At 36.6% G+C, this 27,796-nt stretch overlaps 1 protein-coding gene across 2 annotated transcripts in view; it reads left to right on the forward strand.

Moving 5' to 3' along the window:
• The window catches only part of MAN1A1 (mannosidase alpha class 1A member 1), a 165,436-nt gene that overhangs the window by 113,069 nt on the left and 24,571 nt on the right, over window positions 1-27,796 (forward strand). For both annotated transcript variants that reach the window (XM_082406178.1, XM_082406177.1), the window contains exons 7-8: window positions 18,539-18,662; window positions 20,602-20,695. In XM_082406178.1, coding sequence (XP_082262304.1) covers window positions 18,539-18,662; window positions 20,602-20,695 — 218 coding nt within the window. The remainder of the gene's footprint in view (window positions 1-18,538; window positions 18,663-20,601; window positions 20,696-27,796) is intronic.

The following is a 27,796-nucleotide window of genomic DNA, read 5'->3' on the forward strand; positions in this document are numbered from 1 at the left end:
ATATTAGTATATAATCTATATATCTAGATATAATGTATAGTTGTTTTAAGGATTACAATCTACTTTGAGTTAATATTCTATTTCAGGTAAAATACAGGAACTTTACAACTGTAAACAGTCAGCCCTTGGTATCTGAGAGGGATATGTTTCAGGACCCCCTCAGATACCAAAATCCAAGGATGCTCAGGTCCCCTATATAAAATAAAATGGTATCGTATAGTTGGCCCTTCGTATTTACTGAGTATTAGTATTAGTTTTTTGTTTGTTTGTTTGCTACTGGACAAATAATTTCAGTTTCTTGCTTATCTGAAAATACCTATTTCCCTTTTACCTTTGGAGGAAGGCTTCATCAGATACAGAATTTTTAGTTTTCAGATCTTTTATCAACATTCTGAATATGTCATTCCTTCAGCTTGTGGCCTCCATTGATTCTGATAAGTCAGCTGTTACCTTGTCATTATTTCCCTGTATGTGATTTGCTGTTTATTTTCTGGCTGTTTTCAAATTTTTCTCATTATCTTTGGCTATCAGAAGTTTGACTCTAATATACCTAGCTAGGTGTGGGTGTCTTTGTATTTATCCTGCTTGTGTTTACTGCATTTTTTAGATTAGCAAATTCATGCTTTTCAGAAAAGTTGGGAAGTTTTCAACCATTATTTCTTCAGATATTTTTTCCACCTCTTTCTCCTTCTCTCCTGGAATTTCAGTTACACTTCTGTTGGACCTCTAAATGTTCTCCTCAGGACTCTGAAGCTCTATTCATTATGTTTAAACTGTCTTCTTTCTGTTCTTCAGATGTGATCATTTTTATTAATAGTTTCAAGTTTACTGTTTATTCTGCCCACTTCTTTGGCAAGTTCCTCTTTAATTCTTTGAATGTATTTAAGTAGTTGCTTTGGAGTCATTGCTAAATCCAGCCTCTAGATCCATTCAGAGTCAGTTTCTGTTTAACTGTCCTTCTTCCTGAGTATGAGTCACATTTTCCTGTTTCTTTGCATATCTAGTCATTTTTGGTTAAAAACTAGATACTGTGGATATGTTTGGCAACCTTTGATGTTCTGTGTTCTTCTGAGGATGATTTTGTTGTTTAGTAAGCAGTTCACTCCTTTGGATTGAAACCATAAGCTCTGCCTCCCCTGCAGTGTGTGAAAGCTCAGTTCTTTTAGCTTCCAGCTACTGTTTTTAATCTGGCCTCCTGGGGAACTTTCTTATACCTGTGCAGTTTAGCATTCTGTCAAGGTTTGGGGCAAAGTTTGTGTTAGCATTAGCAAGCTCTGTCCTCTTACACTTGAAATCAGTAAGGCTTTAGCTTTCTGCCTTCTGAGTTAGGCCTGGATTCAGGAGTAACCTGAGTCAGACAAAGCCGCAAACTCACAAATCTCATAGGGTGCAGTTCTGCCTTTCAGAGGTAAGTGTTCCTCTGGTTTCTGTCAGCTGTTTTCCTGGTGACCCAATGGTATCTTATTTAGTGGTCCTCCAGGGATTTGGGCAGAGAGTATACTCAGATTTTTAGTCCCACTCCTTCTACGGCTTCTGTGGACTACCCGCCCCCCGCTACACACACATACATTTTCAGCTACTCTGCCAACCTTTAACTCTGGCTAAAGTAAGATTGAAATTTTGTGAGATCAGGGGAAAAGTCACTAACTCGAACTCTTAACTCATTGCAGTGGCTGTCTTTCAGTGGTCAGTGCTTTTTTTTTTAGATTAAGCCTGATTTTGGTCACTTTCTAGTGCTTTTAAAAGATAGATAGATAGATAGATACCTGATATTATAATTGTTACTTACTGGAGGCTTTGCCAACCAATTCCCTTCACCATTACTGGAAGCCAGAAGTCCCTTCATTTTTAAAAAAGTATTAGAAAGAATCCTCCATGTTGTTAAACATTTTCTTACAACATGGCTGCATACTATAAGATCTTCTAAATGGGCCAGAATTTTTAAACTTTCTCTTATTGTTAGATAGCCAAGCTCTTTTCAGTCTTACATTATAATACCCTAATGTACAAGTCATTTATTTATACTTAGAAATATATGTGTTTATACTTGGTAATAAAATTAAATTATTTCTTCAGGATAAATTTCTGGAAAATGGAATTATTAAATTAGTGAGTCTGAATATTATTATTTTTGATATATTTTGGCAAACGCCCCTGCAGAATGGTTGTACCAGTTGTCAGTGTTACCTATGAAAATGAGGTTACTTATTTCCCTTCAAGTCACATAACTTTAAATTTATTATGAGGTTTTTTTTTTTACTTAAAGGATCATTTGGTTTTTATAAAGCAAAAAATTATTCCTGACTATACTTTTTAATAAACTGTCTCCACATACTAACATTTGCAAGAGTCACAGTTGTAATATGGTTACATAATCAAAATAGTAGAATAAATAGGAACTTTAGTTCATTTAGTTTAATTATTAGGCTTTTTTTTTTTTTCAGTGCTAAGAATACATAGAAGATTTTTAAATTTCACTTTAGGGAACTAATTCTAAGATATTTTAGAATGAGTTTTATATGTATTCCCTCTCTTCTCTTTTTAAAACTGCATTATTGAGATATAATTCACATACCATACAATTCACCCATTTGAAGTGTAAAGTTCAAAGGTTTTTAGTATATTCACAGAGCTGTGCAGCCATCACCACCACTGATATCCCTTCGTTTTAAATAATAAATTGAGAATACTAGATAGAGTCCTGGCAAGGTCAGTGAGTAGAGAGTTTGTGGAACAGAGAGAAGAAAGATTCTGCCACAAGGGGAGCTGGACTTTCTCCTCTCCATTTCCTAACTCTGCTCAGGATGTTAGCTATAATTATATAAATAACACTTTTTGGGCAATTTTGTGCATGTCAAACTGTGGAAAGCTAAACTTGGTGAGGAAAGTTTCCTATGCCAATGTCAAAGTAAAGTTTAGACAGTATTTTTTTGATAGAGATGAAAGGTGCTAATAAAAATAACATGACAACAACCAAAATGAAAAATAAACACTGTAAACTTCTGGTATTAGATGAAGCCTGTACTATTTCTCTTATGCCGGCAGTACTACAGCCAAAAAGAGCTCTGTAAAAAATAATGGTTCTTTACATTTTGAGGTCAATTAGTTGATGAGATTAGATAATGACTAGGTATTACATGATTTGAAGAAATTATTAATGTTCTTTGGTGCCATATGATATTGTGGTTATATAGGAAAATGTCCCTATTCTTTGGAGATGAATACTGAAATATTTTGTGACTAGATAACTATAATTTCATTAAAATAATTCCTCAATGGATAAAAAAGATGTGGCACATATATACAATGGAATATTACTCAGCCATAAAAAGAAATGAAATTGAGTTATTTGTAGTGAGGTGGATGGACCTAGAGACTGTCATACAGAGTGAAGTAAGTCAGAAAGAGAAAAACAAATACCATATGCTAACACATATGTATGGAATCTAAAAAAAAAAAAAAAAAAAAACGGTTCTGAAGAACCTAGGGGCAGGACAGGAATAAAGACGCAGAGGTAGAGAATGGACTTGAGGACATGGGGAGGGAGAAGGGTAAGCTGGGACGAAGTGAGAGAGTGACATTGACATATATACACTACCAAATGTAAAATAGATAGCTAGTGGGAAGCAGTCGCATAGCACAGGGATATCAGCTCGGTGCTTTGTGACCATGTAGAGGGGTGGGATAGGGAGGGTGGGAGGGAGATGCAAGAGGGAGGAGATATGGGAATATATGTATATGTATAGCTGATTCACTTTGTTATACAGCAGAAACTAACACAGCGTTGTAAAGCAATTATACTCCAATAAAGATGTTAAAAAAATAATAATGATAATTCCTCAAAAGAATACTAATATGCTTACATATAGGTATGTAGATGAAGCAAATATAGCAATATAAATATTACTAGTTATTAAATCTAAGTGGTGGGTATATGGGTAAATCTAGGTGTTTATTGAACTTTTGCTTTACTTTGTCTATGTATTTGAAATTTTTTATTAAAAATAAAGTATATAAAAGTGGATCTGTGAATATTCTAAATATGAAACAAGAATATGGTCTTAACAATGTTTAGTCTGCTATTTATGTAAAAAGGGATGGATATTTATTCATATTTGTTAGCATATGCAAAAAAATTTATCTTTGAAAAGTGATTCAAGAGACAATAATGATTCTCTTTGGGAAGAAGGAATAGGAAAATAGAGGATGAGGTAGAAATTGGAAGTAAAACTTTACTTTTTTAATGCTTTTTAATATTTTGAAACATATCTAACAAAAACATGCATTATAGGAGAATATGGCCCTAAATTACCATTAAGAACTGGATCCTAAAAAAAATAGAAAAATAATTTTTGCATGCCCAAAAGACTTTTCAGATCTTGGTAAAGCATTAGGCTTGTGTGGATCTAGTAACTATTGTTGACCTGGACATTTAGAGTTCATTTTGGGGACACTAAAAAAGTGAACTTGCTTTATTTTGTTGCAAGATTTCAGCATCAGTTTTCTTGTTATCTCTATAGCATGTTTGCACTGGGGAGTTTTATTTTTTTAAAAAAGTATATTATGAGTCAGTCTTATATATATATTATTTTCTTCTTTTTTAAAACACCATCTTGTTTCAAATAATGAATACTGATTGGTCGTATCTCAGTTTTCACTGCTAACAAATTCCTTTTGCTCTCCTAGACTCAGGTAGTTGGCTTATTTTCATGGCCCTACCATATTTAGCAGCATAAAAAGTGGCATGATGTAGTATGTGAAAAGAGTTAGAGCTCACATTCTAGAAATAGACCTAGCATGGAACCCCACCCCATTCCTGCCATTTAACTGAAGACCTTAGGGAAGTCACCTGACCTTGCTAAATCCCAGTTTCCTTTGTTAAATAGTAGGGTAATATTACCTATGCAGTTGTTGTGAAGATTAATTGACTTATATAAACAGCCTCCTACCTGTCATGCTCTCATTTAAAAGAGGCACCCATTGCCTATTTTTTTTTTTAATTATTAGCACCTTTAATTATTATTTATTTATTTATTTATTTATTTGGCTGTGTTGGGTCTTCGTTTCTGTGCGAGGGCTTCCTCTAGCTGCGGCAAGCAGGGGCCACTCTTCATCGCAGTGCGTGGGCCTCTCACTATCTTGGCCTCTCTCGTTGCGGAGCACAGGCTCCAGACGCGCAGGCTCAGTAGTTGTGGCTCACCGGCCTAGTTGCTCCGCGGCATGTGGGATCCTCCCAGACCAGGGCTCGAACCCGTGTCCCCTGCATTAGCAGGCAGATTCTCAACCACTGCGCCACCGGGGAAGCCCCCATTGCCTATTTTTAAAGTGTGAATTACCAATAAGTCTGTGAAGGACTATGATTTTTGGCATTGGTTATTACATTGCTTCATTATTTATAGGTAATTCTAACAATGAAATTTAAACTATTTCCCTTGCAAACAAGACCTTATTTGAAAGTAAGTTTAGGACTTCCCTGGTGGTCCAGTGGTTAAGAATCCGCCTGCCAATGCAGGGGACAGGGGTTCGAGCCCTGGTCTGGGAAGATCCCACATGCTGGGGGCGACTAAGCCCATGCGCCACAACTACTGAAGCCCACACGCTCTGGGGCCCGCGTGCCGCAGCTACTGAGCCCGTGCTCCACAACAAGAGAAACCACCACAATGAGAAGCCTGCGCACCCCTATGAAGAGTAGCCCCCGCTTGCAGCAACCAGAGAAAGCCCACGCGCAGCAACGAAGACCCAGCAAAGCCAAAAAAAAAAAGCTTAATTAAATTTAAAATTTAGGTTAATTTCAAGAAATTATTTGCACCAATGTCTACTCAAACTTGCCAAGTAAAATACATTTTTGAGTTATCAACGCTTTACCCTTTAGAATTAAGCTTTAAACTTCCTATTGGGTTTAACCCATTGGTTCACAGTTGATTGGATCAGCAGCTTTGGAAATCATAATGTCCTTTACAAACGTTACATATTTACTATAGTAAAGTAGGTGGCATAATGATCAAGTTTGAGCCTAAGAAAGGGTTCTGTGATAGTCTTTTGGAAATCATTCTAAAATGGATATTGTTGTGTAAGTCCTCTTTCAGCAGGGGATAATTTACGAGAATAATCTTTAATAATTTGCTATGTATATGGATATTTATAAGTATGTGAATTTTTTAAATGATGATTCATTAAAGACTCATAGTTGATTATTTAGCCATCTTGAAGAAAGGATATACTGTACCTGTCCAGAACAAATTAAGATTTCTTACCTTTGGCTAGGATGGGGAGAGGGGGAGGGGAATCCCTGGGCAGGATTTTCATACTCTTCCTGATTAATATGTCATCAGTCTGTGCAGCTGTCTCTTACTACTAGGATTTTTTTTTAATTTATTTATTTATTTTTGGCTGCCTTGGGTCTTCGTTGCTGCACACGGGCTTTCTCTAGTTGCGTCAAGTGCGGGCTACTCTTCATTGAGGTGCGCGGGCCTCCCATTGCGGTGGCTTCTCTTGTTGCGGAGCATGGGCTCTAGGAGCGTGGGCTTCAGTAGTTGTGGCATGCGGGCTCAGTAGTTGTGGCGCACGGGCTTAGTTGCTCCGCGGCATGTGGGATCTTCCCAGACCGGGGATTGAACCAAACCCGTGTGCCCTGTATTGGCAGGCAGATTCTTAACCACTGTGCCACTAGGGAAGTCCCTAGGAATATTTTTTGAATTACCGTTTTCTAGGGGACTTGCAAGACATAAGAGCTTTCTTAAAGTGCTGCATATTTGGTAGCTTTACAGCAATTAAATTGCTTTAAGGAAGTTGGCTGTTAATGGTAGCAATTTGTTACATTTTTAAAACTTGGGAATGCCTTACTTTGTTTCCTTATTACTTGTGATATAATTTCTACCTCCAAGTGAACATTTGGTTAATTTATTTTTATTGAGCAGATATCTCTAAAATTGAAGAGAAAAAAACCAAAACCAGATTTCTTTTGGTTAGCTAAATGTCAGTTGCTTAATGCAAAAGATAAAAATACTTTTCTGGACTAAACTCTTTATAATTTTCAAAGCACTTTCATGTGTATTATCCCATTTGATCCTGCTAAAATAGTAGGAGGTGGGTTGCATAGGTGTTACTTTGTTTTAAAGATCAGGAGATGGATGCCTTAGAGAGTTTAAAGGACTTGCCCAAGGTCACACCTAAAAATTCTCTAAATGCATAAATAATCTTTAAAGATTATGCAGCCCATTCTCTGATTTACCTGTAGCCTCTCTGTTGTCTTTTTGGATAAAATGTTCTCCATTATTGTTTAAATGCAACTTTTTTTCTCCTCCATTAATGGGGAAATATTGATGAAACTATTAAATCTCTACAGGGAAGAAATAAATCAGTAAATTTGCAGTAGGATCAAAAAGAAATACTGAGAGAAATTAACTTTAGAATACTTAAATATTCAACAGCTATAATTAGCTAAGCTATTGAACAGGTGCGCTTAATACAGTTTTTTAAAGTGTTGCATGACTTGAGAAGCAAAATACTTATAGTTAAAAATGTAAATTTTATGCTTACTTATATACAATAATACTTTGATTTTCACTGTTGAATCTAACTTTTAAAAGAAGAAGTTATTGCCCAGATTTTCAGGATTTTTAAAGCATAATCTTGGGTGAGGGGAGAAGACTTTGTAAATAGGACACAGAACCCCGAACATATATAGGGAAAAAATTGTAAATTTTTACCAAATAAAAATTAATATAGCCACAAAAAATGGCTAAAATCAAATGACAAACAGCAACTTGGGAAAAAATTGGCAAAACCCATGATGGATAAAAGGCAAGTTTTCTTAATGTATAAAAATCTCTTTCTAAAAGCATTACTATGAATATGGATGGTTAATATGGCATGACTATAGTATTTAAAAATTAGAAGAGATCTACCTGTTTATCAATAGAGGATTGGCTTAATGAAATGTGATTATCCATTTTATGGAATATTATTATGCAGCTGTTAAAAATGATTATCCTAGAAAGTGTCTGTGATGAGCTGCTAATTAAGAGAGGTACCTTACAAAAGTAATGGATATAATGTAATGTCTTTTGTTGGAAAGAACAAATCCTTGAGATATTTATCTATATAGATATGTATCTGTATGTTTGTATGCATATGGGTGGAAAACATTGGTTAACTAGGATTTACAGATGAGAGACATTACAAGGGGTTAAGGATTCAATATTTAGCTGTTTCTCAGTTCATCTTTACATTGTTTCATTTATAACAATGTGTATACATTACTTATATAATTTTTTTAATTTATAAAAAGTAATAGAAGTGGGAGAGGCAGTAACACCAATACATAAATGAGATGGTTTCATAAACATGTACTTCTCAGAAAAAGATGCACATTGGCCATTGAACATCAGAAGCTCATAAATAAATACAAATTAAAATAGCATTAGGATATTATTTTTCACCTAGCAAACTCACCAAGTTTTAAAAATTTGATAAATACCCAGAGTTAGTAGCTAGAATGTTCTCATGGACACTCAGTTTGTGTTTGCACACAAACTCCTTAGAAGGTAATTGAGTGGTGTTTATTAAATTTTAAATACATACTTTATGACCTTGAAATTCCACTTGTAGGATTTTATCCTAGAGACCTACTCATGAATGTGCAACATTGTTTATAATAGCAAAACTTGAGAACAGAGATAAATGATTGAGTAAGTCAGGGTACACCCACACACTGAAATACTATGTAGCTATAATGCAGTAGAGCACCAAGGTACTTAACTCTTTCATGAAACACAGTATATGGTAATATGTATAGCATACTTCCATTTCTATTTTTAAAAGTTCTGTCTAGTGACCATGTACTAGGAAATTTCAGAAGAGATTTCAGTAAATTATTGATGGTGTTTACTCTGAAAAATATTAGGATCTAGAGTATGAGAAGAAAAAGATTTCTTCAAACTGAAAATTCTCTCAAATTGAATAAATTGATGTTTATAAAAAAAACTAAAAAAGGAAAATTAAAATGATCAAATTTGACTTTGTCCTTGTAATTATAAATGATGGTTATTATAGCAGAATCTGAAAGAGAGAACTCATGCTTTTCTTTATCATGCCTGCTCCTGTGTCAGTCTTTTGCATCTTCTTAAGTAGCATCAATACCCACCCAGCTGCTAAAGCCAAAAAAACTAGAAATCATCCTTGATTCCGGTCTTCCCTCATCTCCAAATCCGGTTCTTCCTCCAGACATAGCCTGAATCCCTCCATGTCTGTCCATCTCCACAATTAGCACCTAGTCCAGGCCATCATCTGCCTCTTGCCTAGATACCTGCCTGCTTGCTTACTTCCAGGTCTTGCTCTCACATAGTGCATTCTTACCACAGTGTCCAGAGTGGACTTTCATAAAGCAAATCAGATTTTATCACCTCCTATTTAAAACCCTAGAGTGAGTTCCCGTTGCACTTAGAATAAATCAAACGCTTGCTCTGGCCTACCAGTCCTGGGTGATCTGCCCCTTTATCAGCTCTCCAGTGTCCCTGTCACTACAGCCACACAGCCAGCCTCTGTTTTCACACTTTTCAGAGTCATGACCCCTTAGGGCACTTGCGGGAACCATTCCCAGGTCCTCACTGACGGTTTCATTTTTATCTTGCTTGTCTCAGCTTGAAACTCTCCTCTTTAACATGATCTTCCCAACAAACCCATCTAAAGAAGCTCCCCGTCAGACTCTGTCACATCAGCCTGTTCTAGTCTCTTCTTAGTGCTTAACATTACATGATAATTGTGCCATTTTTCACATTGACATCCTACTATTAACTGAAGTAGGTAATCTTAAATTCCAAGAAAGCACATTTTCCTCAAGGACCCAAGAGAGCATTTCCATTTTGAATGGGGGAGGGGGGGAGTAGCCCATAAACATTGTTACTGTTCTTAAATTGGCATTCATGGAACAAGAAGACACTCATCAGAGCTGTAAGATTTATTTTGTACCAGGACTTGCCCCAATCCATGAAACCCTGGAATCCTCCTACTAGTTCATTGCTTTATTTCACAGCAGCTCATTTCAGACCAGATCTTTCTGGAAAGTCTGGTCTTACCTTAGTCTAGTATAGTTTGTCCTAAGCCTAGCCTCTTCCCTTTCATTCCAGATTCCTCTGTCTCTTAGAGATTCTTCTCATAATATCACCAAACTCTATCCTAAGTGGGTTAAGAACAGCAGTGTTCAGGGTCTAATTATTACATAAAATTCTCTGAGCCAGCAAGTTTGCACTGAACCTTAAATGAAATATAAAACCCAACCTCCATTAGCAGCGGGTAAAGAAGGAAGGGTTTTTTTCTCTCTTCCTTTTCCTTACAGGTAAAATGAGAGTGGTTATTATTTTCTAATTTCAAAATACTATTTTGATGTTTTCATTTTAGCATTTTATAATGTTTTCTAACAAAGTTACCAAAAGCTACATTTTTGTGTCAGCACTCATTTATCTGATTATTTCCTTAAAGGTAAAATAAGTATGATTGTATGGTCTCAAAGTACTATACTCATGTATTCACTTTGGCATTTTACAGCGCTAACACACATTAAATAAAGATTTTTTAAAGTTAGTTATGTTTGTCAGTGCTCATATTTTGAATATTCTACTAGGAAATAAGTAGTTTTACTATCAAAGTTCCACCAACCATTTTGCTTAGTATTTTGAAACATTTTTCGAATGTTCGTATCAGCATTAGGAGGCTACCAAAAGTTCAGACCATGTAAACTACCCATTTTGATTATTCTCACTTTGTGAAAGTTGTTAGGGGGTTAGTTACCTTTTTTTTTAGTATTTTTTCCTATAGTATAAAGAATCTTAATTACTGAAAATATATAAACATGTAAGTTAAAGGTAAACAATTGAAAGTGTCTATACATGTAAAATATTTTAACTATAAGTAGTAAACCTTAGACTACTTTCTGAATTTTATAGAAAAAAAATATGATTTACAGTAATATTAGAAATGGATTGGTTGCTGAAATATATAAAATGCATCAGTCATCAACTTATGGCATTTACTATGTGAATATCTATTTTAAGGGGTGGTGGTGGTAAAAGAAACAATTGTATCTCCACCTTTAGGTCTTATTCTCAGGTTACAGAGATGAATTTCAGCATGTGGAAAGATAAATAACAGAGAAGACATCACAAGGCAGCATATAGCTAATTATACACAGATGATCCTTTAGCACTGACTATATTTTATATAAGGATGTCAGTGAGAGCCAAAACAGAACAGTCGTTGATTTCATCATAGTAGCTCAATGTTCTGTTGAGGACACCTGTCTTTATTGTTGAGTTTTCCTCAACAGTTTATTCTTCCTCTTTATTCTTCATTCTCGATTGTCCTCTTTATTCTTGTGTCATGATTTTTCCTAATCTTTATGTTTTTAAAACTTTCGTTGCCACACTGTTTCATAACACAGTTTTCCACAGTCTCGGAACCATACGTTGTAGGCAGAAGGCAGAAAAATGAGAATGCACTAGCTTGGTAGCTTTATTCTCCAGCATCTGTTCAGAGTAATCCCTGAATCTGTTTGTTCTTCCCACAAGCTATGCACACATTTTTGTTTGCATGATCCTTATGTAAAAGTTCAAAACTAATGCTACCATTTCAAATGATAAGGTGGTTTAACTAACCATCTAGTTTCTTTTGGCTGATTAGATTTCCATTAGATGATAAGAGAAATATCTAAATTTACATAACGCAGCTTAAAAGAATGCCCTAGTTATTAGCCCTGATTACCTATATATATCATCTATTTTCTTGAACTTTCTTGCTGATTCATCATTGGGAATTTGAATAGCATTTAGCTACATTTTCCCACTACAGATTCCTTAATTTAGCATTTATTTTACTGATCTTGCCTTAAAAACAATTTATTGCCCACCCTGAAGTATAATGATAACTAATTTATTAATCATTTGGGAATGTCTAATGCCCTAGACTTTGGGATTACACAGGTGCATAAAGCAGAATCTGTGTCTCTGAGGATCTTAGAATCTAGTAGAAAGGAGAAATCCTGGCCATTCTGGTTGTGGAAAGAGACTATTGTATACCATTTGGAAAATTAAAAGCCTGGGATCTGTACTGATTTCATTTATCTTGATCTGTAGATGAGCCATAGACCCATAGAATGAAAGGCAGAAAAAGAGATGAATAAACATAGCCAAATCTGACTGTAGTCTTGGATCTTAAGTAATGTTTTGGAATGATGTTATGTGTTAAACTCTTACAATAGTGGAATAATTGTATCTAAAAGGAAGGGAAGTTCTGGCAAACTATTATTAGTGAATTACCATTTGGAAGATGGACTTTACTATGCTTCTATTCCCTCCTGAGGTTTATTAGAAAAGTGGATATAGATCCTTGTCTGTAACTTCCACCTCTCCAGTTTTAAAGGACTTAATGTGATTTCAACAAATGGATTTGAGCTATCCCAGGAGTTCTAGAGGCTACCAAATGTGGTGGGATACAATAGGCCCACTTTGTAAAGAGAAATAACTCTTTAAATAGTGGACATTTATGCCTCCAATGCACATTCCAAAATCCATCCTCATTATCGGTTTAGACAATTCAGCTAACATCTTCCAGCTGGAATCAATGTAGGCATTTTTATTAAGAAATAAGTTAGCTTTATAAAAGGTCCAGACATACCACTAAATTGTTTACAGTGGGAAAAAAAAACTTAAAAATAAAAAATAAATTAGCTTCAGTGTCCATCAGTAGCGGTATGTTTAAGTAAATTAGAATATATCCATTCAGTCAGATACTATGCACTCAACACTCAACAACAACGATGATGTACATTGATTGACATGGGAAATGTCCGTGAAAAATGTAATGTATATTTAAAACAACAGGTAGAATATGATTTTTTTTTAAGTGCGATAAAGTAAATGTATGTGCATGCCCACTCATCCTAAGGGCACTGAAATGCTTTCTCATCAGTACTGCCTTTTGGTGGTGTTCTCTGACCTAATGATAGGCTATCCCAGTTTGCCCAATAACTGGGCAGAAACTACATTCAACTTATTTTCAGTCTGTTGAAAGTGGTTTGGTTAGCAAGGGGGTCTTACCCAAAGGACAGCTGGAAAACAGAATTTTAGCATCTTTGAACCTTAGGAGCAGGTTAGTTATGGAATTAGAGAGGACTTCTCATCATCTCAGTCTTTGTAGCCCCCAGCCTATCCTCCAATCCAAGATAGTCAAATACAAGGACAGCAGTATTGACTGTGAGAATAAACTAAAATAATAAATATTCAGTTTCGATTCTGTCTAAACTAAATACCTACAAAGTGGGACAAGATATGGATAATTTTAAAAAATTATTTGGGCCCTTGCTTAAAAAACTTAAGTATGAAAATTCTTTGGAGATATAAACCACATGCTGCTGTTCAGAAGCAGTAAGTATTGGATTATGGATTAATTCAGTCAAGTGGCTACCGTTTATTAGCCAGCTTTCCCTGATAGGATAGCCCTCAGGAGACTAGTGCTCCCCAGTCAAAATTTCTGTGCGTGAGCTACAGTAGAATCTTGACTAGTCTTAGAATGCCAGTCCCTGGAATTGTTAGTCCAAGTCTTAATGAGGTCTTAGACTACAAACTTGAAAGATTGGCACTGTGCAAGCCTTTGCAGGAAGGAAGCATTTGTAATAAGCTGAAATTGCTTAATCTCAAAATCAGTTAGCTTTGGGAATACATTTAAACGAAACAATCATCATGAACTTTCCAATTATTTTTTTCCTAATCTATGCTAAAATCCAAAAGGAATATTATTGGATTATCTGCTCTTTTGAATTAAATATCCCCGTGTGCCCCGTCATTTGCAAACATAAGTAAAGCTTTACCATGCTATATAGAATGTGGGAAATTTTTTTCTTCCAAAACTTGTTAACTCCATAGCCCCAAGGAATAAGCTGTATTTTGGACTATGAACTTGATAGGAGTTTGTTTACTGATCAGCTAATCAGAAATTATTCAGACAAGAATCCTCAAGAAATTTCGTTATTGGCCCATTTCCCATTTCGCAGAGAAGAGCAAGCAGCAAGGAAGAGTAAATTGAAAGTCTATAGCTAATCAAGACTTTAGAACTATTTAATGTTTTGCTTACATATTCATCTGGCAATTTTTTAGAATTGTTTCAGTTCTGTAAATTCTTTATTTGTTGCATTTGATTATATTAAGTAAATAAATGTATTTGTTAATATTCCAAATTGTATCTGGGGAGTAACTATAGCATATAACTTCAGGTACCTAGATTTAAGATTATTTTGAAGGCGTATACCATCAATCCAGAGCAATCCTCCAGCTACTTGATTCATTACAAGCTCTGGCAAAAGAGCAGCTCTCCCACAGGATTCCAACGTGCGTAGAATAACATCATTAGTACTGTACTTCCTTCCTCTGGAGCTATTAACCATTCCCAGGAGAGAGAAGGGAAAACACATAACACCCATTGCTTATCAGAGTTATGAGTTCAGTAAATAATTATACCTTCTTGATTTTGAGTGCAGTAGAATGAGGAAGTATATTACGGCTGCTAATAAACCACATTCAAATTACAGTCTCTAGAGCAACAACACAGTAATCCACATTTTCAAAAAAATCATAGCAACTCAATTTTTTAAAAGACATGTTTCTAATTGCAATTGCCATAATCAGTTATTTTCTGATGTGATGTTTTACTTTCAAAGAATTATTACCTTTGTAGAATAGTGAAATTTAAAATTAAATTAAAAGTTGAGACACATGTATTAAATAATACTCCAATTTAAAATGGAAGAACTGGAGATTGGAGGAAACTGAAATAAATGGAATTAGAATGACAGCAAAGTTTGAAGTTCTATTCCAGGATTCTTTGAACCAAACACTTGACAGCTCCCCAGTCATGTTAATTGCCTTTTTGTGTCTGTATATATTTCCATATGCTGAGTCATCATTTTGGCTTAAAATGCAGTCATTATAACAATATTGGCAATATTTAAATGTTCTTCCCTTTCATGCCTGCCTTATAGAACATACAGTTTCTGAACACAAACTGTTATTTTGTCTTTAAAATATTTTTCTAAAATATTATTAGTGCTTGTAAAATAAAGATAGATAAAGAACATGATTGCCTTTAAAATACTATGATAGCAGAACTAAAGTTAAAGACATTTAAAATCCCCTATTCTCTCAAATTAAATTCATTTTGAGCCAGAGGTCTAGAAAGCTTAGCCTTTGGTATCGTGGGATGCCCAGGGCACCCTGACTCCCAGACCAAGGGAGCAGAATCTTTCTTGACTCATTTCCCTTTATCACAAACTCACCATATTCATGTCAAATGCCCACTGTCCATATATATTATTTTAGAAATTACAGCCATATAAGGGTGGGGGAGGGATAGTTAGGGAGTTTGGGATTGACGTGTACACACTGCTGTATTTAAAATGGATAACCAACAAGAACCTACTGTATAGCACAGGGAACTCTGCTCAATATTATGTAACAATCTAAATGGGAAAAGAATTTGAAAAACAGTAGATGCATGTATATGTATAACTGAATCACTTTGCTGTACACCTGAAACTAACACAACATTGTTAATCAACTATACTGCAATATAAAATAAAAAGTTTAAAAAGTTAAAAAATAAAAATACCAAAAAAAAGAAATTAGAGCCATATAAATATATAGATTTTTCAGTAGACTCGTAGAATTTAGAGACAAAAAAGATCTTAGAAATTGTTCTGTGAGTGACCAACACTTGGTTCTGACTCACTACACATTTGCTGTGCAAGTAGGCAGCCGCTTCCCCGACACACAGGTATTGCAGCTGTGATGGCCCATGGCATGTGCCTCATGCTTTCCAGGCCAATCTCCATGTCTTTGCAGCTTTGCCTAAGAAAAGGCAAATGACCTTATGTAATATCTAGATATAATGATGCCCTATCTGATTTCCTGAAACCCTTCCCTGATTTACACTTAAGAGCCAGTGTAACCATTGATCTTATAATTTTACTGAAACACGTTAATTTTGTAGATTGAAAGAATGGCAACCAAAGCTATACTTTCATATAAACATATAGGTATTCGAAACCCAGCTTCCTTTCTGTTCACATGACATATCCTTTGCTAGTGCTTTTAATGTTTTGCTCCCTATATAATTAGTGATACAGTGCTGTTTTCCTTCTGCTATGAATGTGTGCAAAGACAAAGAGATTGTATATATATATATATATATATATGTATGTATATAAACCTTTTTAAATCTTTTTTTAACATATTGAAATTTTTTCAGTATATCTCTGGTTTTCTCTTGATTAACCACATTAATAGCAGAGAACAAATGCTTGCATACAAAAGTAATTTGAATTTTATTTAGTACATATACTGCTTAAGTTTCACATCTGAGTGTGCTGCCACAGCCTCTAACACCCTGAACTTGAAAAGAACCAGTCCCTGAAGATCTGGAAACTGGGCTGGGCTCCTCGGCCTGCCATCCTCTTCCTTCTCCCGGATGAAGTCATCATTCCCTCTTGCCCTGATATTGTGGCTTTTATAGTTTCTCTGGAACATAGAAATTTGGAGTTTTGCTAAATAGGTTTATTGACTTTGGTCAGTGATAGAACGATTGGAATAAAAAAATAACATGTCATGACAGCAAATTAGTGACCAATTACTGTATGCATTTGCCATATGTTAATAAAATTTGAAAGTAGCTGTTCATCCTATTTGGATGATTGGATATTCCTTTTATCTAAGCCAACGATGAAAATAAAAACTGACTCTCAGTCCCAGAAGTTAATAAACGTAAGGCATTTTCTAAAATAAATGAATATGTGGTTTTCAGATCTCTGTCTTTTATTTCTGTTTATTTTTTATTAGGTTTACTATAAATCCGTGTTTGGGAGCAAAATCTAGATTTTACTCCAAAAAGAAACAGGGAGTAAGAGGGTGGCAGCCTACAATGTCAGATACCAGATTGTCATCATGTTTTCCTTTTCATCAGCATCCACAGCATGCCTGTGGCAGAAGCAGTGACAGAACTGGAAGGGTTTACCCAGGGTTGTGAATGCGTAAAATGAAAAACAAAGGGAATAGGAAACCTAGGGGACACCAAGAGCAGTATGTCAATGGGGCCAACTTAGAAAGAGAGGAAAGTGAGAAATCCACAAGCCTGCAAGGTTTGGCTTCAACTTAACCTTGCAGCCTTCTCTTCTGCCACCTTCCCTTCCCTCGACTCACCACTCTCAGGAGCTACCTCAGGTTCCTGGCTAGCCCTTCTGCTGTGTGTCTCTCTGTGTCCAGATTCTCCTTCTCTCCATTCTTCCCTCACTACTTGTTATTTACCCTTCAAGAATCTACTCAGGACTCGCCTCGAAGAAGCCTTCTGTGATCCCTTCCATGTTGGATTGCATGTCCTGGCCTTAGGTGCTCAGAACACTTCACACATTTAACTTGGCAGTTACTCTATGTGATTGGAATTGTTTACGCTTAGGTCTTTCTTTCCCATTACGCTATAAGGTCCTTAAGAGTGATTTATTCATTATAAGGATCCTTGTAACCCAGTGCCCTGTGTAGTCCCTGGCAAAGTGTAGGCATGCAGTAAATGTGAGTCTGAATGAAAACCAAAATGTGGGTTTTCAGCTTTCTGGAAGAGAATTTATTGGTCAGGAGAATCATTGACTTTATTCTTTATTTGAATTATCACCTGTGTTTGACATTTTAAGTAGCTCTCCAGAAATAAACTGTACCCAAGTGTATGACCATGTCTCAAGAGCCACTTTATGTGTATTTGTGTCAGTGTATGTTTAGGACTAACTCTTTTTAAAAAGCATTTCACTAAGATAAGCCACAAGGCAATAATTTTTTAAGCTTATTCCTTTGACCTCTTTCAGATTTGAATTACATAATTTTGTTGAATTTCTTGAGCGTAGATTAAATAGGTCATGCAATACATAAGTGCCTTAGAAAATAGGTAAAATTGTGTGAAGGGAAACATAAGAAAGGAAGTCTAGTAAATGGGGAGGAAGTTTAGAGCAGGGTGGAATGAGTATATAACTAACGAATCTTTGAAATATATCTTATATCCAAGAAAAATGTTGTATATAATGTGAATGTCTAAAAAAGTCCCTGGACTCTCAGACTGAAATTAATTAAAATGTTGAAAATGTAGAAAGGCTTAATATGGGATATGGAGCATGGTAGGGGTGTTTTGGTCTGATTTTGTTTTATATTCTACTTGGAATGGGTGTATATCTCTTTATGGCACCTGTACCTTCTAAAATATTTGTTCATCAACAGCAAGCACATAACAACTTCTTTCTGACTTAAGTCAAAAGTAATTTTCAATTTGAAGATAGGAATCAAAGCCTGAAACCAGTAGCCAAAGAAAGCAACACTGGATATTTTAAAATATACAGAGCGAACTATTAACTGAGGTGCCATTATTCAAAAGCTGTCTCTTTCACTTCTACTACTTAGAGCTGCAAAAAAATGGAATCATTCTGACCCATAACTCTTCACTCTCTTCTCTTCTTTAGTGGGATTGGAAGGAATTGGCCCTGGGCCTCAGGAGGCAGCAGTATTTTGGCAGAATTTGGAACTCTGCATTTGGAGTTTATACACTTGAGCTACTTATCAGGAAACCCCATCTTTGCTGATAAGGTGAGATTCTCCAATATACCTTGCACTGCAAAAAAGTACTTGTAGGAAACAATATCCCTCTCTGGGGAGATTTAGTAATACGGAATGTGGAAAAGAACCACCAATTTTAATGTAGCCCTTTATGAAGTTTTGTTACATGCAGCATTTCATTTAACCAAACTGTAAACCATTCTTTTCACGGCACCATTCTAAATCAGTGCAAGAGGGCCTCGCTTACATGTCTGTTTCTCTACACCTCAAGCAAGTAACTTTACGTCTCTGAATTTTTTCCCTTATCTAAAACTGTAGTGTTTTCTGGACTATGTGAACCATATACATGAAAGACATTTTAAACTCAAAGTGTTTTACAAATGCAAAGTAGCAATTGAATCAATTTCTCATTTTCAAGAAACACACCCATCACCCCACCACTCTGCCCTTAGCTTTCACCCCACTTGTCAGCTCCCCTTTACAGCAGAATTCTTTGGAAGAGTTGTCTGTGTTTGTTATCTTCTCTTCTTGACTCCCACTCCCTTGAATGCCTTCCCGCCGGGCTTTTCCCCCAGCCACACCAGTGAGGGCTGTGTTGCCAGATCCAATGGTCATTCTCACCTCCCCCTCCCTCTCTCCGTCCCTCTCCCTCTCCCTCTCAGCATTGGCACACTAGATCACTTCCTTCTCCATGGGCATTCTCTGCCCCTGGCTTGCCTCCGTCTTTGCCAGGTGCTCCTTCTCAGTCTCCTCTGTTGCATCTTCTTCATCACCCCAACCTCTAAACATTGGAAAACCCCAGGACTCAAACCGGGGCCTCTTCTTTTTACATTCACTCTCTCCATTATTTCATTCAATCTCATGACTTTACATAGTATCTGTAGGCTGTTAACTCCACATTTGTAATTCCAATTCCAACCTGTCCCCTGAACTCCAGGCTCTATAGCTAAGTACCTATTCAGCATTTCCACTGAAAGGTCTGTCAGACAACTCCCACTTAAAATGTCTCAGACTCAGGCCCTACACTGGCTTTTACTCTAGTCTTCATTATCTGGGTAAAGACGCCTCAGTTTACCCAATGGCTCAGACCAGAAATCTTGAGGTCATCCTGGTTCCTCTCTTTTTGGTAAACCTGAGATCCAATCCATCAAGAAATCCTTTGTATCCCGTTACCTGTGCTGCTACCCTAGTCCAGGGATCCATCATCTCTTACCTGGACTGTGCAGTAGCCATCTGACTACCACTTCCTCCCTTGCCCCCTCAGTCACACTGATCCTGTAAAAACACAAGTTTTCAATGGCTTTGCGTCACACTCAGTAAGATGAGCCCACATTATGGTCTGTGAGGCCTGCAAGATGTGGGCCCTGGCCACCTCGAGGCTCTCTGACATTCTCCCCTTTGCTTCCTCACCTCCACCCTTGGTGGTCTTGCCAGACCCACCCTTTTCTCAGGGCTTTTTTGTACTTGCTCTTCCTTCTGCCCACGTGCTCTTCCTCCATTGCTCTGCATGACTTACTCCTTCATTCCTTTAAATTTCTGCTGAAACACTCTCCCAGTAGCCTCCCCAGACCACCCTGACTAACAGAGTACACCCTCACCACCTCACATCACTCTGTCCCATTAGTCTTTTGTATTGTTTTCATAGCATTTATTACCACCTGATATATTTATTTGTTTGTTAGCTGTCTCACTCCACTGGATGCAAATTCCAAAATGGTAATGACTTCGTTTATCCACTGATACATCCTAGTTCCTTCTATGGTGTCTGCCATACGGTAGATCGGTGTGACTATATTCACTTACAGTTATTATTTTTGTAAGCTGGTGGCAACTCTCTTTGCTCTAATTCTGCATCATTTAAATCAACTTTTTTTTTTCTAACATGGAAAAATGGAATCAAGAAAGAGAGAAGAATGGCACCGAACTTGTTCTTCATATGTTCATAGTAACATTCCATTTTCTATTGTAGGTAATGAATATTCGAACAGTACTGAACAACCTGGAAAAACCACAAGGCCTTTATCCTAACTATCTGAATCCCAATAGTGGACAGTGGGCTCAATGTAAGTCAAAAGTTAAGCATTGTTGATACAGATGAACTTATTTGCAAAGCAGAAGTAGAGACACAGACGTAGAGGATGGAAGTATGGATACCGGGGGTGGGGGGTGGATGGTGGTGTGATGAACTGGGAGATTGGGATTGACATATATACACTACTATGTATAAAATAGATAACTAATGAGAACCTACTGTATAGCACAGGGAACTCTACTCAGTGCTCTGTGATGACCTAAATGAGAAGGAAGTCCAAAAGAGAGGGGGTATAGCGACTTCCCTGGTGGTTCAGTGGTAAAGAATCCACCTTCCAATGCAGGGGACCCAGCTTCGATCTCTGGTAGGGGAACTAAGATCCCGCGTGGCGTGGGGCAACTAAGCCCATGCGCCGCAACTACTGAGCTCGTGCGCCTCAACTAGAGAGCCCAAGTGCTGCAAACTACAGAGCCCACGCACTCTGGAGCCCCTGTACCACAACTAGAGAGAGAAAACCCACATACCACAACTAGAGAGAAGCCTGCACACCACAACTGGAGAGAAGCCCACGTGCCGCAAGGAAAAATCCCGATGCCTCAACGAAGATCCCACGTGCCGCAACTAAAACGCGACATGGCCAAAAAAATATAAATAATTAATTTAATTTAATTTAAATTAAATGAAAAAGAGAGGGGATACACATATATGTATAGCTGATTCACTTTTCTGCACAACAGAAACTAACAACATTGTAAAGCAACTATACTCCAATAATTAATAATAAAAAAAAGTTAAGCATTGTTTTAGCTCTTTATGATACCCAGCACTGTTCTAGTAACAGAGAGAAGGAACACCAAGAAAAGCACAAATCTTGTTGGAGAATCTTTAGAAAAGGGGAAAGGGAGCATGGTCCCTTTAATAAATAGGCTTCTGTCATAAGACAGACTGTAAATGTTACCGGGGAACTAGATTGTTTATTTTTCATGCATAACTGTGAGCATGATGATCTGTAAGCACACTTAAAGTTGTTAATCAGAAAGGGAATATCTGGTCAGGGTACTGTGGGGATGCTAGCCTATAATAAACTGGTTATATAGATAAGAAAATTGTTCCTTTGTGCTAATGACTAGCAAGGTTTACCCAGACTAACTAGAGTGTTCTATTTTGTAACATTTTCTCTTTCTGTTTGGCTACAGGATGGGAGAGGAGCCTGAGTCTTTAAGGATTGAGAAATTGTAAGAGCAAACAGGGTACTTTAGTCAATTTTAAGCCAGCAGATAAAGGCTTCCTGCCAGGAGAGGTAACTTTACCGTAGAAGAAAGTATTGTGCTAGAAGCCCTCACTTCAGATCCTTAGGGACTTTGGCCAGGCATATAAAGATTCAGAGTAGCTGAGAGAAATGTTCTCAAGCTGATTTGGAAAAACAGTGGTAGATTAAGCAGCACCTGAGAGCAAATGAAAAATCCTAAGTGAGATGTCTAGCTGTGCCGTGGATGTTAGCGACGTCTTGAAATTTTACTCTAATTTGAGTTTTTTTCTTTATATTTAAATATGATGTTCCTAGATGATTATGCCTCGCTGTTACTTTAGAAGTATTTTTCTCAAAGAATAATGTAGTAGAAAAAATGTGCTAGAATCTATGTCTGTGTTAGTAATGTCTATGGAAGGCCCTAGCATTGAGACCACAACACCATGGTCAAGGTTGCCACTTAACCTAAGTGTGGTCTGCAGATCACTAGATGTCCCTGAAATCTCTCAGGGGACCTACAAAATCAAAGCTATTTTTATAATAACACTAAGACTTTCTGCCTTTTTTACTGTGCTGACAGTTGCAGTTACATTGCAAAAGCAATGGTGGACAAAACTGCTGAAGCAATAGTGATAGCCATGGCAGAGACACTAGATAGTACTAACACCAGGCATACCTCAGAAACATTGTGGGTTCAGTTCCAGGCCACTGCAATAAATCAAATATCACAATAAAGCTAGTCACACATTCTTTTTTATTTCCCAGTGCATATAAAAGTTATGTTTACACTCTACTGTAGTCCATTAAGTATGCAGTAGTATTATGTCTAAAAAACACTGTATATACTTTAATGTAAAAATACTTTACTGCTAAAAAATGCTAGCCATCTTCTGAGCCTTCAGTAAGTCATAGTAATATCAAAGATCACTGATCACATATGACCATAAAAAAATAATAGTAATGAAAAAGAAATATCATGAAAATTTTCAAACTGTGACACAGAGACACAAAGTGAGCAAATTGTGTTGGGAAAATGATGCTGATAGACTTGCTCAATGCAGGGTTGTCACAAACTCTCAATTTTTATAAAACGAAGTATCTGCAAAAGGCAATAAAATGAGATATACCTGTGGTCATATCCTTCACTGCAGATAACAAATAAAAAGATGCCAGTTTCACTCATGAATGCTCTTAATGAAGCAAAAAATTTACTGATTCTAGTAAATCTCAATCATTGAGTGCACATCATTGTAATATTCTGTATGATTAAATGGAAAGGATGCTTAAGGTGTTTGTGCTGCATGATGAAAAATAGTGGTTGCCTCATAGAAAAGCACTCGTGTGATTGAGTTGCAAGCTGAACTAGCCGCATGTTGTTTCACAAGTCACCATTTTTACTTGAAAGAACTACTGAAGACAAACTGGTTATTCAGACTTGGGTAATTGATAGACGTGGTCGCAAAAATGAGCACGTTGCTTCCAGGAAAACTAACAGTATCTGTGCCAAAGGTAAAACTTGAGCTTCTAAATGAAAATTAGAATTTTGAAAAACTTGCACATTGCCACCATAAGCTTAATGTCTTTCACCAACACTAAAAGACTCTTCTGCTGAGATTGGTGATGATATTAACAAATATGGTTTTTCAATGTTGTATAATCAAATGTATCAACATCTGGAAGATGTGCATAATTCAGTGAACCAATATTTTCCAAATGACCAATGCATGCTGCTATAAAATCATGTGTGAGAAAAAGTGCATTCAAAGTGCAAGATGGCCCAGTGGATTTTAATGTAATAGTGCAAAAATTAATCGATGTGGTTTCTAACTCCACATTGCAACTGTTAAAAAACTTTGACCACTTGTCAAGTTTTGTTGTAGTACCAAAGAAAAATTACCCACAATTATCTGAAAAGACTATCAGAATACTCTTTGTTTTCCAACTGTATAAATGTGTGAGGCTGAATTTTCTTCATATATTTCAGCCAGAACAACATATAGCAGCAGATTGAATGTAGAGCAGATGTGAAAATACAATTGTCTTCTAGTACAGCAAACATTAAAGAGATTTGCAAAAATGTAAAATGGTATCAGTCTTCCCACTAATTATTTTTGTTTTGTAAAATGTAACATATTCTTATGAAAAATCTATATATTAATATAATGGGTATATTATTACTTTAAATAAATTAATAAAATATTTTAAATTCTGTTTTAACTTCCAATATGGTAAATATTGATGGATATTACATAAACAAGTTCTTTAGGGTGCTTATTCGTTTTTGAGAGTGTAAAAGGGTGCTGAGGCTAAAAAGTGTGAGGGCCACTATAGTATTTGGGATAAAATAGAACCTGAGTAGCTTTCTGAGTTCAAGATAACTAGATACGATTCTCTGAAAGGACAAGCGTTTTTAGAGTTCTCCTTCTCACGAAAGATTTCAAAAGTTGAAAAAAAGTCTCTATGATTTACTTTTTTCTTCCTGTGATATAGGATTTAGAAGTCACTATGAAGAGGGACAAAAAGAGTCAGTTGTTCTGGAACATGCCAGCTTCACCTTCTGGGTCACCAATACACTACGTATTTGGCCATGCTTCCTGGTACAAAGGGCCCTTTGTAATTGGATTGTTTATGGGCCAATTCCTGATGGAAAAACAAATAGGGTTCATGAGTCCCCCGTCTCTCTTCCCCCACCCCCATCCTGTGTTCCAGCCACAAGGAAGACACACTTTTTTTTATTCTTTAATCAAGGTCTGCGTGGCCATATCCAGGTCTTGGCTTGTGCTGTTTCCTCAGCCCTTTTACTGCACTTCTAACTCTACCAAGAACCAGCTCAATCTCCATTTCTTCTAGGTGGCTTTCTTCAAGACACTGGTTGGAAATTGTTAGCACCCACTCCTCCTCTGCCCGCCCCCTTCTTCCTCCTCTGTCCGCCCCCTTCTTCCTCCTCTGTCCCAACACTTTGTGTACGTTCCTATCACAGTCTTTCCCTAATGATTCATATACATACCCATCTTCCTATGGATCCAAAACTTTTGAGGACAGTGACTTCGCCATATTTGTTAACTCAGCACATAGTATCTTCCAGCTAGTAGGAGCTTACTTGAATTTTGTGAATACTCATGCAGTCCGTATCCAATCTGACTTTTTCTGCCTCTGCTTTTAATAATGGTTCTGTTTTTCCTCTCTGAACAATTTGTCTCCTGCTCCTCTATTGTGGCTGAGAGGCAACATCCGGTCCTGGTCGATGATAATATCTCTTGACTGTTGAGGCCAAATATGGGGCTCCGTGTCTTATAAACAGAACAATTATCACCCTTCTTCAGTTAACATAGCAACGTTATATGTGTGTGTGTGTGTATCTATAAAACATGGTGGTACTAGTATCATTGGGGGATTGCTTTGAGGAGAGAAGTTCAGATTCAGATGAAGTCTATAAAATTAAAAAGTGAAGATGCTGAGTATTTAATCCCTTTTGTCTTGATTCTTTTGATATTTTTTTTCCTCTTTTTAAGTATTAGGAATCCTTTTATGTGACCTAATCCTACTGAAAAGAAAAGAATACATTACCCCTTTTATAGAAAAGAAAAGAATACATTACCCCTTTTATAAAAGGACATAATATTTGAGTAGCTATTATACACATTATGTTTAGAGCATTTGGGAATAAGAATACCACATATGTTCTTTCTAGAAGTAGACAGTCCTTTCCTGCTGATAAAATCAGGCATGTTCTCTCTTACAGCCACTGAGATATTTACACAGGACTTTGTTGCCAACACAAATAGTCATCCAGACATGGGGGAAGCTTAGTGAGTGATATGCTAAATTATCAAAAAGACCTTTTCTTGTTTCTCCTTTATGTTCCTTTATGTTCCTTTATTTTGATTCTTTCCAAATATAAAAATTTTATAGGTAGGAAAATAGAAAATTAACCAGCACTTAGCAACATTACTTAAAACAAATATGTAAACCCTTTTCCTTTTTTAAAAAATCACCAAATGCCCAAGCTTGCTTCTTCCTTCATTATAGAATCATAACCCAAGGGAGAAGAAAATGAAGCTGCTTCTGGCTGTTAGTTTTCAACTCTCATTGCTTTAACTCTAAAGGACATGTCTGGAGCATGGCCATCATTTCCTATTACTTATTTAGTCCCCGTTATTTTGACAGTAACTGGACGTGATTTGCTTTACCACACATCTCTTGCATTTGTCTCCTGCAGTCATGTTTATAACAACAGGGCTTATTATCGATGGAATAGTACTTAGTCTATTTAGTTTGTAAATGTCAGAGGTTTCTGTGGCCATTTATTTAGGAAATTGTAAAGGTCACTTCAAACTGCTCTTTTAAGGATCAGCCTTACAATTATAAAAATACTAATTTTACATTAAAATTAAAACTGTAATTCTGGACTTCCTGCAAAAGAAAATCACATATTTACTTAAAAATATAGCCATTCTGGGCTTCATAGGTGTAGTCCTTAATAAGACTGACTTAAAAGAATTTTGCTTTGTTCATCAGTTTTTTACTGAGTACCTACTATGTGCAAGATGCTTTTTAGGAGCTGATGTGGACTGGGAAACATCATAGGTCTGGTCCCTGCCCTCCTGGATCATAATCTTATGAAGGAGACAAAAAAAATTTCACCATCTTATGAAAGTGCAGGTGAGGTGTGGTACACGTGTGCGATCAGAAAGTGTATAATGAGAGAACTTAGTGGGCATCAGATATGAAATATGAGTCAGGATTACTAAATGAAGGGAAAAGGAATCAGGGAGCGCACTTCAGACAGAGAGAACAATGCCTTTAGAATCCCTGAGGTGGGAAGGAGCCTGATGGTTTTGAGAAACCAAAAGAGGGACCATATAGCAAGACAGCAGAGAGCAGATAGAGCAGAACTGATAATATAGAGAAGATTGAGGTCATACAGGGCCTCCCAGGTCTCCAGAGACCCAGGCTTTGACTCTCCATCATTGAAGGCTTCAAGTAAGGGCTGATCTGATTCACATGTTAAAAGGGTTGCTCTGGCATTCATTAATGTGGGAAATAGATTGGAGTGGCACTGCCATCAGAACTTTGTGTGATAATGAAAATGTTCTGTATCTCCCCTCTTCAGTGCAGTAGCCACAGGCCACATGTATGAGCACTAGTGTGGCTGAAGAACTGATTTTTTTTTAATTTTAATAAGTTTAAATAGCAAGATGCTATCACAGTGCAGGAGACCAGATAATTTGCCATTGCAGACTCAGGCAGGGCACAGTGGTAGCTTGGGCCAGAATCACATTAATGAGGACAGGAAGGAGTAGATGCGCTTAAGAGATACATTGGAGGTAAAATGAGTAGAGTTCAGTAACTCATTGAATATGGGAGTGAAGGAGAGAAGAGGTAAAGAATGACTATTTGATTTCTGACTTGTGCAGACTTGGCAGGATGATGGCGCCACTTAGTGAGATAGGGACCAAGGCTAAGATAAGGTTGAGGAGGAAAAGATAATGCATTCACTTTTAACCTGTGTTCAATTTTAGGTCCCCATGTCCAAGTGGAGTTGTTGGGTGGGACTCAGGAGAAAATTGTCTTGATAGTACTATAAAAACCAATTTACTTTTGTGTAACTAAATCAACTAATAAAGGTTTTATTTTTTTAATAGATACATAAGTTAGTTTCAAGTTATGAAACTTCAAATGCAAATTTCCCAAATAAGACTACCTAATTAACGCACAAATTCTCTATGAATTCTAGGAATGATATTTCAAAGAGAGTATGTCTCTGTTTTTGTAGGTAAATATGCTTGAAAAGTAACAGTATTGATTCAAGCAGTAGGCAAAAGAATATGTACATTTAGTGTTATATGTTAGGGAGCAAGTGATTCCAAGTTTGAGACCCTG

The sequence above is a fragment of the Balaenoptera borealis genome, assembly GCF_965194805.1.
Source record: "Balaenoptera borealis genome assembly, chromosome: 9".
Taxonomy (NCBI): domain Eukaryota; kingdom Metazoa; phylum Chordata; class Mammalia; order Artiodactyla; family Balaenopteridae; genus Balaenoptera; species Balaenoptera borealis.